At 48.3% G+C, this 17,909-nt stretch overlaps 1 protein-coding gene across 1 annotated transcript; it reads right to left on the reverse strand.

The window, feature by feature from the left end:
• Positions 1-683: 683 nt before the first annotated feature.
• On the reverse strand, positions 684-17,518 carry LOC122369912 (apoptosis-inducing factor 1, mitochondrial-like). Its single transcript, XM_043345057.1, has 13 exons — positions 17,107-17,518; positions 13,654-13,744; positions 7,019-7,182; positions 6,237-6,563; positions 5,955-6,085; positions 5,513-5,688; positions 4,919-5,092; positions 4,399-4,595; positions 3,971-4,111; positions 3,385-3,496; positions 2,600-2,784; positions 1,970-2,125; positions 684-1,662 (listed from the first exon to the last, which is right to left on the reverse strand). Exons 2-13 carry the CDS (start codon positions 13,742-13,744, stop codon positions 1,588-1,590), a joined length of 1,929 nt encoding a protein of 642 aa, XP_043200992.1. The 5' UTR covers positions 17,107-17,518; the 3' UTR covers positions 684-1,587.
• Between the last annotated feature and the right edge of the window lie 391 nt (positions 17,519-17,909).

Raw genomic sequence — 17,909 nt, forward strand, 5'->3', positions numbered from 1 at the left:
TCCGCGCAAATCTACTGTTACTTTAAATATTGTTGCCAATTACGGTGCACGTATATATCTAATGAGCGATTTATAAAGGGCATCCTGCGCTGCAGTTAGATAGGTTTTCATGGATAGACATTTTTCACCCATTAAGCAATATTCGAGCCCAATATAATGAGCGCTGCATCCGTGCCGTATTGCGGTTAAGGCCACTTCCAAGACTAGACGACGATGAGAGAACGGAACTTCTGGGAAATAATCACCAAATCGGCAAACTATTAAATAAATGAAGGTGAAACCTCAAATGAGTGTCAGATTGCATCAATATCCCGAATCCAAGACTGAACGTCTGCAGCGCCCTTGTCAAGCCCAAAGCCTTACGGAAGAAGCTGTAACGTAAGGATGGTATACAGATAATAACCATTACCGAAACAGGGACCTTAATCACGCACCCCTACAGCGCCACGTAAGGGCACTAGCGCTTAGACACTTCGCCGGACAGAGGGCGCCAGCAACATGCTATGAGCTTAGTCAGCTCACCACCATCACGTTGAACAAACCAAAAAGAAACAAGACCAATTCAAAGTCCACCAGCCCACCATAGCTCGCTTTGGTAGACCATATACTCTACCCTTTCAACTGGTGCGCCATTTGTGGCTCCAAAAAATTATTCCATGATTGGCGATTTCATACGCAGCGGAATTATAACGTGTACAAATTGTATTATTTTTCCTACACTCCATATGTAACACATATCACGTGTAATAGAGATACACTGCAATCAGGTGGGCGACAGAAACCGTACGAGCGTTTAGGCAACACCCGCACGGCCCTGCGCCCTTTGACACCGATTCGAGGTCTATCTCTTGAGGATCACTACAGCACAGACGCCCAGCAGCGGCGACAAAACATTATAAAATCACCGGTTTTGTACCGCTCACCGTCCACGCTCACACATCAGCATAAAGCACAGAATCCCTCGATCTCAGTGGAGGCCCGGCCTAGAAAGAGGCAGCGGCCTAACCCTGATCAACACGTAACAAGCTTGCTCTGCATCTGGCCCGGCTCGCACCACTGGCGACACCGGCTCGGCCGAAAATTACACTAGTCAGCTCTCTATTGCATCCTATAGCCATAAAGGCGCTTCCGAAGTGCCATGGTGTAACATAGTGGGTGTGTATATTGCCATGGCTGTGCGGTGGTATGGCCCACCACTCAAAATGAAGTTTTACCTTCAATAGCCAAAGGAGGGATTAAAAAGATATGACTGGATAACAGTAACTGAGCCAAAAGAAAAGGGACCAATAAAATAGTTTTTAAAAAAAAATTAACTTCATCCGGTCCTTTGGGAGCATGTCAACGTTTTCTTCGCTTTTCAATTATTCCACGGTTTAGCTGTTTTGTATCATTTTCTGGCAGCACCACTGCCGGGCACATGGACGGCAGTCCCTTCCATCGCCGACCCAATGGCACTATCGGACTGCCTCGCCTTCCCATAGGTCAGCAAACAGTCACTGACTCGCTGACCTCCCTCTTCAGGCCACCCCACTAACACAGGGCAGCTCAAACTCGGCTAGGTGGGCACTTATCTGCCACGGTGAGCGGTCACTCGCTGTCGTGTAGACTGAACAGCTTCGACAGCTCGCTGATCTCTTCAGACTTGCGACCCTCCTTGATGATCTGCGGGAAAGGGTCGTCGCGTCAGTCTCTACTGAAGACTTACGGGGGACACTGGCATGTAGACAGAAAAAAAAAAATGTTCGGAAGAGGAGACGAGGCGAGTGATTTTTGTAACGATGAAACATTACGAATGATTTCATTGATGTGTAGCTCGGTATTATCCACAATCATCCAAGTCGAGGTAGATCAACTTGGGAGTGTATGCGTGCATGTCAACACAATTATTCGTAAGAATACATCGGAAAAGGGATATGAACGATTCAAACAAGAACCACGGCACCACTCGTCTGTTTATGTCCTTTCTCACCTTCCTGGCGATGGGCATCTTGTTGAAGACGTTCCAGAGCACGAGGCCGACGATGGTGTCGTTGCGAGTGTAGAAGACGACTCCCTTGCCGTACTCCTCGCCCTCCTGGGGCGGCCGGAGCTCGGACGGGGCTGACTGTGGCAGCGATTCCGCAGCCTGGCACGGATAGACGGGGTCAGAGGGTGGGTGAGACTACAGGTCACGGCATGGACAGTGGACACGGGCTGGGAAGGCAGGGTCACGGACTACAGCTGTGGGTAGCGACTTATGGCATAGCGCATCCGTTAGATATTAACCGGGGCTCTAAACCATCATTTCGGGCGCCAAAATAATCATTTTGACCTCGAGACAGCGTAAAACGATACTTTTGGCATAGCTACCGTTATGGCGGCCATTACACCTAAACACCTCAGAGAAAAACATTAAGTCACTACAGACATCACTATTCAATCGTTATAACAGCTCAGACTAGCGATACACATTCCACACCAAACAAAATAAACAAAGTCCATATCACACAGCCACCAACACCTCGCCCATGACTGTCGTATACAGCAATACTGATCGAATTCGCCCTCCTCCCCGCATTTTAAATTGTTCTACGATCCTACTTCCCCGCTCGGTTCTCACCTGTTCCGTTTCGGAGCGGACGCCCTCGCCCGTGGCCTCGACCACCGCCTGGGGTGTGTCCTTGGCCGTCGCCTTGGCGAACACGCCCACCGTCGGCAGCGTCGCGTCGACGATACCGATCGCCTCGTAACCTACGTCAGGGCCGAGATCCGACCAGAACATGGACTGGTGCCAGTACGGCTTCCCTGAAAGGGGAGTAACAAAGAGTCAGATGAAATGAACGGTCAAAAGCAGGGCTGCGGAGTCGGAGTCGGAGTCGGAGTCGGAGTCGGTCGGAGTCGACAGTTGTGACCGGAGTCGGAGTCGGAGTCGGAGTCGATTTTAGAAACCCGAGCCGGAGTCGGAGTCGGAGTCGCCGAAAATCTGTCGACTCCGCAACCCTGCTAGGTCTGCGGAGTCGGAGTCGGGAGTTGGAGTCGGTCGGAGTCGACAATTCTGCCCGGAGTCGGAGTCGGAGTCGGAGCTGGTTTTTGAAAGCCGGAGTCGGAGTCGGAGTCGGAGTCGCCGAAAATCCATCGACTCCGCAGCCCTGGACTCAAAAGGTCAATTGAATGAATTGAAGTGGGAGGAGTGAAACCCGAATATAACCGTAGCAGAAAGGCTTGTATAGGTGTAAATGTTGAATCCGATTTACTGCTTTGGCTTGGAATTCCTCCATTCCTCAGAGTCAATCTCTTTCGGCACTCAAACATCACTCAACACTTAGCTACAATTTCCTTAACCTACTCTAGTTAAGCATCCTTCCACCGTCTCTTCCCCTCCCCTGGGTCCGCCCCTTCCGTTACCTGCTCCGGTCATGTTCTCGCCGGCCAGCCGTCCGGATACCACAGCATGGTCGTGGTGCTCCACCCGCCGCCGACCCAGCTGAACGTCAAAGAAGCACGCCGCGTCGCCCGCCTGCCGGGGCGAGGTAGGGTGTTAGAGACAGGAGAGCGATGATAGTAGGGCAGGAGGGGATACTGTAGGGAAGGGAATGGGGTAGAAAAGAGTGAAGACAGGATTTTAAAGATGACCAATGTGGGACTTCAAGATATTTAACTTGGCTGCGTAGAGGGCAGAACCTTCGCTAGACAACATCAGAGAGCCAACGTAGGTGGCAGTGCTGTTCTAGTCGAAGGCATGCCAGCCATGGAATGCTTACAATAACTGCAGCTGAAGTTCGCACATTGTTTTCACAGAGGCACTTAATGACAAACGAGCAATGCTACTCGCAACCAGTGAGCGCTGCGGGTCATGATATCGTACATACGCGTCTGTAATTGCCAAACATTGTCTCATTTAATGACAACAGGCCACTCCAAGCTACCTCATACAGCATAGCTTCCTTGAGTAAGTATTGCTTTCCGTACAGCCCACACTATAACTACTCACCACCCAGAGGTTGGAGCGGGCCTCGAGCTCGGCGTTGACCCGGTACCCGCCGTGTTTGTCGTCCACTTCCAGGCCGGAGGTAGCCGCCAGTTCCGTGCGCGGCTCCAGACCCACCGACACCACCACGTGGTCGGCGGACAGCTGCAGAGGAAGACGGCCGGGCGTCACACGGGAGACAGATACATCACACAACTCGTAGGAATATATCACGATCAACGAGTTTGTCGGCTCTCAGATAAACCTGAATACACACATTTGACAGGGTAATCATGAATCATTCCAGCTCAAAAATCTTGAAATTCCATTTCCATTTCCAATTCCAGCTCAACACTCTTGAAACCCCAAATCCATGACCGCGGCACGTATCTTCGTGCTAGGCTCCTCACATCTCCCCACAAATCCTCTTCCCTTCTCCCTCTTCCTCTCACCTTCTTTCCGTCGTTGAGCGTGAGCACCACCTGGTCTCCGTCCCGCTCGGCGCTCTGTACCGAGGTACCGGTCAGCACCTGGACGCCCTCTGCCGCCACCTTCCGCGTGGTCCAGTTACTCAGGTACTCCGGCAGCACGCGGCCCATGTTACCCGGCTCCGGGAACGACTGGGTGACGCTCATGCCAGTCTGCTTGCCTGTGGGGAAGGGATGGCGGGATAGTCAATACACCCATGAGAGGAGGTTTCATTCCAAGAATTATCAAATGCGTCCTCAGTCTGAACAATTGAGACCACCCACAAATAAGTCTGAATAGCTAAAAGTAGCCTGAGAGCGCAAAAAAAAAACACACACACACACATACACTAAAAGGATAACAAAACGTCGCTGGATATGCCTTGATGTCCCTTTAGATTGACCTCGATCACAGTAACTTCATAAAACTGAGTCCAAATTAGTTCGCAGATCCCCTCCCTTGTTCATCCGACCCACCGCACCCCGCACGTCACATCCACCATACCTTTCCTGCCGAGCGCGCAGGCCAGTTCGCTGCCCAGGAAACCACCTCCGATGATGACCAGCGACTTGGCGTTGTTGACAACCTCGTCCAGCCGGCGGTAGTCGTCAATGGTACGGAATAGCGTCACCTTGTCCTTGACCGGCTCCAGCGCGGGCATTGAGCGCGGCTGGCCGCCTGGCGCAGCGGGAGAGGGGACGTCATTATCAGTAATCACTACGACAGAACTCAGCCCGTTACAGTCAGAGTCAGAGTCAGCTAAGTCAGAGTCAGCATCGGACTCTGCACCACTGCCAGAATCTGCCAACGTGGCAGTGGCATTCAGTCAGCAAGTTTGAGTTAAGCATTATTCAGAGTCGGTGCCAAAGTCAGCATTAGTTTCGAGTTTCGACATCGGAGATTAGCTACTCGGATCTCACAGAGGGCGTATCTATCGCTGTGGCGTATTTGTCGTCCGAGACGTGCTAGCGCTGAGATGGATACTATGGCGAGACGTTAGCCATTCGTATAACTAGCAGTCGACCAAACACCGCAGCAGCGTCCCTTCCCCTCCCTCCACCTCCCTCCGCCCATATTTTACCATCCACTCTCACGTACCTGTTGCCAGCAGACACTTGTCGTAGGTGATCTCTGTGCCATCGTCCAGGTAGGCGCGTCGCTTGGTCACGTCCAGCTTGACCACGCGCCTGCCGGCCATGACGGCCACGCCACCGTTCTCTCGGATAGCGAGGTCGGCAGGACTGCAGTAGAACTCAGACGGCTCGAAGAAGATGCTGCGAGCGGAAACGGAAGTGATTAAGTGCGTGCGGCTGAATGAAACTGGAGAGCATGACTCAGACGGGGACACGGGGTGCAAAGAAAAAGAGAAGGGAGAGAGGGAGAGAGAGAGAGAGAGAGAGAGAGAGAGAGAGAGAGAGAGAGAGAGAGAGAGAGAGGGGGGGCGGGAATCAGTGATGTAGAGGAGAAAGGAATACGGAAAGAGCGAGACGCAGCACCTATGAGGTGAAAATAAAAAAGTCCAAAACAGTATCGAAATTACCTCCTGTCCTTGCCGTTCCACTGTTTGAACTTAAGCGTCTTGGGTGTGTCGGCGTCCTCAGAGAACCAGAGTTCTTTGGAGAGAGGCGGCCTCATGTACGGGTTGTAGTTCTCCTCAGTGACCACAAGAACCTGGCATAAAAAAGCAGAATGATTAAATGGAAAGCACAAATGCAATAGCAAAATAGCAACGAAATAAGAAAGTACTGAAAATGACAAGTTGATGGATGCTTTCACAAACAAAAATGTTACAATATCATCGGATTCGATCTGCGGAACACACCTTAGCTTTGGCGTCTTTGGCTTTGATGGCCCGGAAAGCAGCGAACGATGCAGTGCCACCGCCCACCAGCAGGTAGGGCACATGGGCGGGCACTTCAGGCAGTGGCGCAGCCTCCTCGGCCGAGGCGGGCGTCTCTCCAGCCGGCGCCGCGGCAGGGGTAGGGGCCGGGGTAGGGGCCGGGGTCTCCTTGGCAGGAGCAGGGGAAGGTGCGGGGGCCTCCTCAGTCGGGGCCGGGGCAGAGCCGTCAGACTCAGGTACGCCGGTGCGCAGGTTCATCTTCTTCAGGTCTGGTGTGGTGTTGAGCACAATGAGGCCGCTCTCATATGCCTGGCGGATAAACAAGATATGGTGATGTCAATCCCCGCCGCGGTCTGCTGGATAGCGACAGAAGAGTGACACAAACGATAAAAAGACGGCCTACAAAAGGTGCCCAGTCTATGAAAGACTAGCAATTCTGCTTTTATCCAATGAGCAAACAATGGCTGAAAAACTGAGATGAGGCAACATTAATATTGATCACACATTACATAAATTAGATAGGACGAAAGTTCACTACAAAATCGTCACTGCAATGTGCACGCCGACCTACCACTGACCTCTTCATTTCTCAGCATATTGATGGTACGCAGATTAATCAGTTTAGATTGATTTAGATAATTAGTCATTTGTCACAACTTTCCTGTGCATTTCAGCGTCTCCTAGAGTCCCTGTAATTTTATGACGCCCAAACTCCAGCCGCCTTCGGTTACAGTCCCCCGCTCAAGACCTCGCGCGCTACTCACCACAAACGCCGTCACGCCGAAGAAGGCCAGACCACCGGCCAGGGTGAGGTTGTAGTTTTTCTGCTTGTTGGCATAGTGCTGCTGCCAGGATCCGCGCGGCACCGGCAGATCGTTCATCGTTATCGGCTTGTACGGCTCCTGTTTGTAATAGCGTCGTCCTGTTCCTAGGACCAGGCAGATGCGGTGTCTCAGTAACGAGCAGTCCTGATACGTGATAAATATAGTCATGAGGTGATTAGTGCACCAATCACCGGAATCGCAGACTCTAACCTCGAGATCTTGTGGATCGCTGTGCACGCTAACAAACGACTGACATTCCTTATAGCATCAGCATATCGCGTGCCGCAGAACACATCCCGACAGCTGACGGCCGACCTGGACGATCTTGAAGGGCAGCTACAGCATATGATTACGTCTTACCCGAACGCTAAAATTATTCTAACCGGTGATTTGAACTGTTGCATATTGAAATGTGACACTGCTAGTCCAGGTCATAAGCTTCAGAGAATGTTATCTTCTTATGGGCTACATTTGTGTAACCGGACTCACCCCACGTACAGGCCCGCTGCCAGTCTGCTCGATGTTGTCGCTGTCGCGTGTCCTGATCTCGTTCAGCGCACTGGAGTCACTAGGTGCCACTACGGCACCCCGCACGACTTTACTCGCATAGTGTTGCGACCCAGCCGTCGGCCTATTAACAGACCTGGCCCAGTCTCTCATCGCCGCAACCTAGTGAGAGTAGATAACGACGCGTTCAACCAACGTCTTTTCTACGCGGACTGGACCCCTCTCATCCATGGCCAGACCACAGCAGAGAAGTGGCGGACGTTTCTGGATATTTTTCTACCGATGCTGGACGAAGTGGCCCCTCTCCGACGAGTACAGCAGCGTCAGATCAGGAGTACGCCAATCAGCGCCGACACCAAGCGGCTTATTGACCGTCGCCAGGTGGCGCTGCGTAACGACCTGCCAGAGTACAAGGACGTCAACAGGCAGTGCCGCGCGGCGATCCGTAAGGATTGTAAGGCACACTTTCAGAGGCAGCTCGCTCAGGCTCGGCCGCACGACCTGTGGCGAGTGTTGCGGCCGCTCATTGGTGCTAAAAGCAAACATTCGTCGATACCCAACGCTACTCCTGACGCTCTCAACAATTATTATGTATCGGTAGGACGGACTACAGCGGCCAGCGTTCCTACCCCGGCCAACCCAGTGCCGGTGAGGCTGCCGCGTATCTCAACCAGCTACTTCTGTGTACACGCCATCGACATGGACACGCTCTTCGCGACCCTTGCTAGCATGAAGAGCTCCACGTCCACTGGTACCGACGGCATCAGTGTTCATATGATGCAGAATTTTTTCGAAGGACTAGGACATGCTCTACTGAATATAACCAACTCGTGCCTGACTACCGGCGACATACCAGCTGAATGGAAACATGCGCTGGTGACACCTATACCCAAAGGCAAAGTCAGCAGTGAGCCATCGAACACGCGACCGATTTCCATATTGCCTGCAGCGATGAAAATAGTCGAGCGTGTAGTGCAACGACAGCTGGTCACCTACCTCGAGAATAGCCACCTGCTGTCTAGTACTCAGCACGGGTACCGGAGAGGCTACTCGACTGACACTGCCCTGCACGTCGTCACTGACAAGGTTCTGCGGGCGATGGATAGCGGAGAGGTGTCGTTACTTGTGCTAATCGATTTATCTAAGGCTTTTGACGTTGTGCCGCACGACAAGCTGCTCGAGAAACTAGCGCTGTACGGTGTGAACCCGAAATGGTTTGCGAACTATCTGTCAGGCCATACGCAACAAGTGCAGGTACGCCGCAGTGACGGAAGCGTGTGTTTCTCACAGACAAAGCCAAACAGTATCGGTGTGTACCAGGGCGGGTCGCTCAGTTGTGCATTGTACACGCTGTACACAAATGACCTCAGTCTGTACGTACCTGAATCCGTGACCGTTGTGCAGTTCGCCGACGACACACAACTCCTGGTAACGGGTAAGAAGCAGGACATTCATAGCATGGTAGAGACGATGGAGCAGGCACTGGACTCTTTATATCACTGGTACTGTTCTCATGGAATGAAGTTGAACGCGACTAAAACACAGATGATCGTGATTGGAACGCCGGCTATGCTGCGACATATGCCCGCCGTTCAGCTGAAATTCTGTGGAGCGGCTGTAAACGACAGCAGAGTAGTGAAAAACCTCGGCGTCATCATCGACAGACACCTGACCTACCAGTCACATATTGACGAGATGACACGTAAATGCAACGGCGTCCTCGTTGCGCTGAGCCATGCGAGACATGTGATCCCAAGGCGTGCGCTGAAGCCAATAGTTCAAGCTCTTGTTATATCAATCGTGAGATATTGCATGTCAGTGTACGGGACTTGTGGCCAGACCCAGTTACACCGCGTTCAGAAGATTCTGAACTTCTGTGCACGTGTAGTGTCCGGGAAACGAAAACGGGACCATATCTCCGATGTATTCCACGATATGGGGTGGTTCACTGCATCTGAGATGGCGATGTACTGCCGCGTGTGTAGTTTGCGCAGCGTTCTTGTCAGTGGTCAGCCCGAGGAAATAGCCGACACGCTCGGTCAGACGGCGAGACAGAGACACGCTCATAATACGCGACGCGCCTCTGAACTTGCTCTCCCACGCATCCGAACTGAAGCAGGACGACGCAGGCTGTGCTATGGGGCTGTGCAAGCTTTCAACCAGCTCCCAGTTACCGAGCCAGGTGTGTCATTCAAACACCAGCTAAAGCAGCATATTTTTAATATAAGGAGTGTTTAAACATCGTCACGTGCATCCGTGTGGCCACTTTGGCTTTGGCCGACCTCTTCCTGTTTTTTAACGTTTGAATTGCTGACGTGCGATTGTGAAAAACCATGTGTGTTAATGTGGATCTTTCGCCAAATAAATCTGAAATCTGAAATCTGAGCACAGCAAGTCTCTCAGCTTAACTGTTCAAATGGTCATGTCTGGTAAGAAATTGCATTAAATCTGATCGTTATCAATCACTTATCAACCCATCTTCTTAGCATAAAAAATTGCTAGTGCAGGTGACTTCACAAGTGGTTGTGGTTTACTGTGGTTCACAAGTGGTTTACTGAAGATGGTTGTAGACACAACGTAGGTCTGAGATGTTGGAGGATTGAGATATGCAAAAAAAGCATAACATGTCTCAGAATTAGCCTCATGGTAAGACAAGTAGGTACTTACTTAAATTCACCAATTGCACATATAACCAATTACAGCGATACCAAACGTAGATCTGCTCTGTCAAACAGAGAGCAAACAGCACTGCCAACATACAATGAGGTGTTTTAATACCAACCCCCTCAGCAGTCCACTTCCTCATACAGTCGTGTACAGGTTGATGGTCCGCTACTCTTTATCCACCGGGTTCCTATGGCTCAGCATTGGCAGCAGCCGCCTGGTACCGGTAGGCTGTGCCGCATGACCCGAGAGTGAAGCGGCACAGTCTACCCACGCCGTTTGACATCGGCTCGGGTCGCCGGGTGGAGCGCTTTGTAGACCAGCTGTTGCGTCAGACCAGCGCGGGGGGAGGGGCTCGTGTCGGTGCACTGTGGGGACTTTGCCCCTGCTAGCACGACATTACTCCTGCGGCGGTACGCCGCAGTCAGCTGATCGCCGCGGCGCCGGGCAGCGCGGCGGAGCGCTGGAAGCCACGCGACATCTTCTGCTTTGATGTCTCGTAGTAGCTGTTTGGGCAAAATTGGGCAAAAGATAAGAGTTGATTCCAATGCAGAATTAATAGGAGAATATTTTGATATGTGTTTCCACACGTAACCCCTGCGGCGGTACACCGCAGTCAGCTGACCGCCGCGGCGCCGGGCAGCGCGGCGGAGCGCTGGAAGCCACGCGACATCTTCTGCTTTGATGTCTCGTAGTAGCTGTTTGGGCAAAATCGGGCAAAAGATAAGAGTTGATTCCAATGCAGAATTTATGGGAGAATATTTTGATATGTGTTTCCACACGTAACACCGCGTAACTCACTTTGTAAGCCTATGATTTGCCGAGTCAAATCTCCGAGACGAGTGGCATATTAACATTTTTTGTATTTCATTCAAAAATCATACCTTTGGATTATTTTTCGAACTTTTTATGCATATGCTCGTATTCCTCATTAAATACAGATTATGAAAACATGTCGCAACATCGAATTGGTGCTTGATTAAACGAGTGAGCAGGCGTTCCGTTGTCATGTTATTTTTCACCTTATCCTAGGAGCACGGTGCTAGTGAGCTCAACCCTTCACTTTGTGACGTATTTTGATGTATAAGTCATCATTTTTAAAGCGATTGAAGGTCGGATTCGGATACACTGGACAGTTCTGCGTAGAAAGAACATAAATAAAGTGTAAATCAAAATATTCGTATTTGCCCCTTATGTCGTGCTAGGATCGCAAAAGTCCCCACGGTGCGGTGGTTGGCGTGGGCTGGCGAGTGGTGTGGGGCGTGTTGGTGGACCATGGGGGCTGGGCGGGTGTGTGTGGTCACTTGCTGCATTGCACATTTTGCGTCGCTTAACAATTGCATTCCTGTTTTTGCTAAGCACAATGCACGGAAGACCCAGCGAATATAATTTACTTTACTTGCGCATGTTGTGCAAAACGTGATTTGGCACGGTATCGAGGCAACCATGGGTCTTGTTCCACATATATGCATGATATTTAGGTAATAGGGGAGAGTGGGGCAAAGCGGCCACCCTAACGTTTCTAACGATGCCGACGCTTGATTTTTAAACTTGGAAAGATTCTTTCTATACCAATGTGATCCCTATTAAATTGTCTTTTATTCCAACTGCGTTTCATTTCCAAAGGCGTTCACATATGGGAGATATTGACAAAACTTTAAACCTATAGCATATTGGCCACTTTGCCCCATCCCTGAGGCAAAGCGGCCACTGGCGACTTCTCAAGTCCCGATATGAGAAACAGAATAGTTGCCTCATGCACGACTAGGGTATTTGATGGTGACAAGGTTTAAGGGAAGATGGATGTTTACTTTGTTATCTTCCCACCTATTGCTAAACAAAGAAATAATTTTCTTGGAAAAACATTTAATTGCATAATTTGGTAACTCATGTAACCGAAAAGTGGCCAAGATGAATGCATGACGACACATTTGAATATAAATAATGTTTTTATCCAGATGGAAACAACTTATGGCCAATTGGGGGCTGGCCACTTTGCCCCGGCCGCTTTGCCCCGCGCTACCGTCCGAGACAAAAATATTCCAGCTCAGCTATTAGTGGGGTAAAAAGCATTAAAATTGGTAGAAGGCATGTACGATAACCACGCAATGCATGGACAAAAACGCTTATAAAAATTCCAAACGGTTATGGAATAAAATAACATTTAAAAATTGTAAACATAATTGGTAACCTGGCAAGAAATGCTTTTCCGTGTTTCACAGAACAATGGCGATGGGCCTGAAACCCCGGTCTGGCTCATTCGAACGACCGCAAAGAGAAGTATAATTGGAAATCATAAATTGGAACTGACGCCAGCTGTGGAGGGCTAAAACGATGGATGGCCGCTTTGCCCCGGGTGGCCGCTTTGCCCCACTCTCCCCTACGTTTATGAAAATGGTAGATTGACCCTGGATGTCAATTCGTATGCTAAATGTCGACATGTATCAAATGAACGAATGAATCAATCAATCAATCAATCGACAATCGACATGTAGGTATAAAAGCGTATAAATGGCTCGCAACCACTAAAATCAAGCAAGATCCTAACTCGGAAAAGTAGCCGGAGCCCCGATGAGGCTCGAACCGGGACTCCACGTTGAAAGTTTTGCCAATGATCCATCATCATTCCACCAAGCTAGAGCGACCGGCACCCGAAACCACAAAAACATTCATTGACTTTGCTGCCGACCGCCCGGCCCCGCCGCCCGCCCGGCCCCGGACTTTGCCCTGGCCCAATCCGCGATCCGGTGTAGCTCAGCGTAGGAGTGCTAGACTATCAAACTGACCGGTAGTGAGAGGCCCGGTTCGAAACGCTTCGCGTGCTGGGTGTTTATTTCTGTGTGGGAGGCTTTGCGATTAGTCCACTTTTCAAAAAGATTATTTGGTGACCGACTTGTTTTCTTTCTTTGCTGCTGCAATTCATGAGGAGATCGTATGGACCCTTACCTGTCCTTCCGCACCCCACTTGGGAGATGGATGTGTGAACCCCCCTGGGTTTTGTGAATATATCTAGAGCGAATTTTTGGAGGGTGGATTACGATTTGTTCTATGCGACAAGTGACCACACACACCCAGCCCCAGGTCCGCTCACTCCCTCCCCACATCACCCTCGCCCACACCACACTCCAGCCCGCCTCATTCACCGAGCCGAGCCAAATCGACAGGCCTGACCCTTACCCTCCCCCACAGCCAGTGTAACGCAGCGTCCGGTCAAATCGCTCTACCAGGCGACCCGAGCCGGTGTCATACAGTGTGGGTAGGCTGTGCCGCTTCACTCTCGGGTCATGCGGCACAGCCTACCGGTACCAGGCGGCTGCTGCCAATGCTGAGCCATAGGAACCCGGTGGATAAAGAGTAGGGGACCATCAACCTGTACACGACTGTACCATTAAAGGAATACTCACTGGATCCATTTTTAGCTGCATGCCTAAGACCAGTAAGGATGTTTGATGCAGCATGAGGAGATCTGTGCAGCGCCTCAACACAACGGAACATCTGAAAACAGCAGTGCAAAAGTGCTTTGAAACATGTTTTTATCGATAGCATGACATTGATTTGTATTGGCTCAACGAATCAGCTCAGTTGGGGAACTACGAGGCGAAAAAAAAATGATTGGTCAATAAATGAACTTTTGATGATCATGTATCGACACATATGCAGCCCTCGCTACTAAAGGTGAAAAACGGTATAACAAGCCGGTACTTGCGGTATCGCGTCCACTTATCGGAGAGAAAAGGCTTCCATTTTCCACTAGGAACTAGCGTGATTTGATTAAATTTGGCGAATTGACTCGAAAATGGCGATAGGAAAATGGCTTTTCTGCAGGTTCTGGGCGTCACAATCAGCTGGCCATTCAATAAATGGATTGGTGTTTTGAAAGAAAATTGTTAAAAGATTTTATTTGATTACAATAAACAAAGATTTTAATTTCAAAATAATAACTCAACCATAATTAGAAAAACCATAAACAAAATAATAAAAATAATGACATTTTTAAGCCACGGTACTGCTTATTTTTTTGGCGCGTCTGTTTCAATCGCCATATTTGCCAATCACTGTTTGACCTTGTGTAATGTGTTGTAACTCTGCAATTTAGAGCCGCCAGTTAATTGTGCACCGAGAGAGTGTAGGCCTTGTGTGGTTAAAAACATTACCGTAAAATGGGGTGTTAAGGGACAGTTTTGAGGTGTTTTGTTATATAACTCAAGAAGGGTTGGAGATAGAAGCATCAAATTGTCAGCATTTTATGTGGAATTTGGTGCTTTACATGCCTGCCACATTAAAGTTTTTAAGATTTATACCTGCATATTATTTTTTATTATTTTTCATCACTGTCCCTTAGCACCTCAATGTGGGGTGTTAAGGGACACCTATATTATTCCAAGAAATGGTCATCAAATGCCCACAATTGGGGTGTGGAAGGGCACACAATTTATTTATTGAAATGTTTTGCATATTCTGTCGCAAAACAAGTCAGGTTCATTCACCACTAATGACCTTTTTAGCCAATTACGTGTAATGCAGTTAACGCTTGTGGAAAATGTGCTAATTATAAGGTAAACAGAACCAAAAAGTAATCTTCTGTCATCAATAAAAACCCATGTTGAAGCTAGTCACTTGTCATTATGCTGCCCTCTTTGTTTTAGTCTTTTTATGATGACACCACATTTACCTACATCAGTCTCCATTGACCCATCATTGTAAAAGAGTGTTGAGATGTTTTGTTCCATAACTTAAGATGTGTTAGAGATAAAAGCATGAACTTGCCAGCATTTTATGTGGAATTTGGTGTTTTCCATGCCTACCGAAAGAAAACTTAATGAAATTATATTTAGATATTTTTTCTTCCCTGTGCCTTAGCACCCCACATCCACCTCAAAATATGCATGTATCCGGAAAAGAGGAAGAGGATGATGAATGAATGGGTGGATTTGCACAAGTTTTTCAGGAAACATGTGCAATACATGTGACAATACACCTATGCATTCATTTTCCCTGTACACACACTAGTTTATGTGGTACACACAGAGTTTTGGAGATGTTTCAATTTTGTGAAAATGTAGCATGATTTTCAAATCCATTTTTGAACCAAATCACTTGCATGAAAAACCATACCATTTTGTCCTATGGTCAATAGCAAAACAGTGTCAACTACCACACTGAAGTTTTTATTGAACCTTCTCAAATTAGGAAGTTAATATGACTCAAAGTTTTTCCCATGCAACTGTCCCTTAACACCCCACTGTCCCTTAAAGGAAACAGTTCACTTTCCTGAAATTAGTATTTTGCTATTGATTTATGATTGTTTATGCTCAAAATGATCATGAAATAAAATAAAACCTTTTTGTAAAAACAATTATTTTCTATATTTTAATATAGGACGAACTATATTCTATGTAAAATAATGTTTGACGCGGAAGCTTATTGCGCGTTGACCAATCATATCGCGTAGTTCAAACCTACGCATACTGCATTGGCTGTAAGCAGCATGCTGATTGGCTGACGATGACGTGGCTGCATTCCTGTGCAAGGCACGCATTCCTCTGCAAGGCACTCTTTTCGGAACGAGAAATGGAATATCTTCGTCTAGGGTGATCGTTGAGCCGTAAAAGCTCCTGATTTGTGCTAGTCTCAGCCCAAGCTACGAAACTGCTATTCCAGTTCAAAACCCCATGTTAAAAGTGAACTATTTCCTTTAACACCCCATTTTACGGTATGCCTTATTTTTTCATTTGAATGTTAGGATGCATTGAAAAGATGAAGTTGTCTGATTTTATGACCATATATGGTCATCGCCCTGCCCACTCCAGCCGTTGATTGGCTGATCCAATTTTTGTTTGGCTCCTCGTAGTTTCCCCAACTGAGCTAGTTGCAATGTGACACTACCATTCACTGCTGTTTCAATCATCACCTCACTTTGATATAGCACCTAGGCTACATCATAAGTCAGAGGCAATAGTACCATAAGTCATAGGCAATAGTTAAGTGCCATTTTCATACAAAATTTTATTTTGAAATAATAAATAAATAGGTAGGTACTAGGTAGGTAACAATCACAATCAACAAAGGAATATATTTAGCAGACATGTGCATGGATCCGAGTGATGGATCTATGATCTCAGTGGATCTCGAAGCAAAGTACATGTTTGGATCTATGATCCCACCGGATCCGGCGTGAAAAATACATCTTGGATCTATGATCTCATATGATCTGACGACAAATTAAGAACATGGATTTATGATCTGAGTGGACCCCACCAGGCACGGCACCACATTGTGGAACCTTGTTTTAAAGGATTTCTATGCCAATAAGTCACACAAAACTATGGATTATAACGTGCGATCACATAAAATCACTAAAACAGAACGTTTGTGAGTTGAAACAAGTGCTTTTTTGGGATTTATGTGTTGACAAAAAATAAGTGAGGATCTATGATCTCACTGGATCTCAAGCAAAAAATGAGACTCGGATATGTGATCCCTACGGATCTCTTGATAAATTACAGAGCTGGATCTATGATCCCGTAGGATCTGAGATCAGGATCCGTGGGATCAGATCCCAGATCCATTTTCTTGGATCCATGCACATGTCTGATATTTAGGATTAATCATGTCATATACAACTTATTGCCCTGCCTAGAGAAATTAACATATTTTCCAGAGTCAGACAATTGCAATAGACATGAAACTTTTAAAAGAAAAACAGATAGTTCCATGAAAGCAGCATAGAATCAGTTATAAGAGGCCGAAATAAAATGTAAGTAAAGCGCCAGAAATGAAAGAGTTCGATGAAAACGGAAAATACAGACAGAAACAACACACTGAAAGCACATTAGTGTTGCATTTTTATTCCTTACCTTGCGAGTTACAGTTCCTCCGCGAATTAATGCGAGCAACAACAATCTTAATATTTATCTACCCCAGACACGAACGCCGGCCACGATTTCCCAAACACAAGATGTAAAATACAGGTGGCGCTGCGATCGGAGGCAGGCTTGCACTATTATGCTGCCTAAGGCAGTATAAAGCTGCTATCATGCAGCGGCCCTCCTAACCATAGAAATAGAGCTTCTAAAGCAGCAACCACCAAAAAATACTTCATCAAACCGATGTTATTCGACTCAACACATGCATTCTTCGTTTCCTGAGGAAAATGATCACTTGCGTTAGTCAGCATGATCCGTTTACTTCCGCTTCCCCGTGCGTATTAGGGGGAAAATCGTCAGGGTTAAATCCTGACCTTGCTGTTACGCTTCAGCCCGTTATCTCATTTGTATTCGTCATGCTGCTCCACTGTAACGACCGGTCGTGCGGTACAGTATGCGTCCAGGCGTTCGGCCGCCCCGCGCGGCGCCATGCGATTGGCTGCCGGCCGGATGTCACGTGACCGGTTGGTGGGTCATGGTCGGGCCGCCGCGGCGAGGCAGGCACTCGGTAAGGAACTCTCCCGACGACTATCGTCACCATCGGTATAAGGAGCCACCTTCCTGGCCGGGTCTGGTCTGTTGACAGTGGTCGATAAAACTTCCAACGTGCCAACGCTCGTTGGAGCAAGATATTAGCAATACTTGGAAGAGCTGGAGACAGTCCGCCCGTCTACATGGATGCTTCCTTACGCCTAAAGTACAGCATTGACTTATGACTTACTAATCGTCCGGTG

The sequence above is a fragment of the Amphibalanus amphitrite genome, unplaced genomic scaffold, assembly GCF_019059575.1.
Source record: "Amphibalanus amphitrite isolate SeventyFive unplaced genomic scaffold, NRLGWU_Aamphi_draft 001083F_arrow, whole genome shotgun sequence".
NCBI lineage: Eukaryota > Metazoa > Arthropoda > Thecostraca > Balanomorpha > Balanidae > Amphibalanus > Amphibalanus amphitrite.

Coding starts and splice junctions, on each gene's coding strand:
- LOC122369912 (XM_043345057.1), bottom strand. CDS start 13,744: ATGTTCCGTTGTGTTGAGGCGCTGCACAGATCTCCTCATGCTGCATCA. Junction 7,183..13,653: donor TGCAGCTAAAAATGGATCCA/GTGAGTATTCCT, acceptor GCCTGGTCCTAG/GAACAGGACGACGCTATTAC. Junction 4,596..4,918: donor CTGCGCGCTCGGCAGGAAAG/GTATGGTGGATG, acceptor CCTTCCCCACAG/GCAAGCAGACTGGCATGAGC.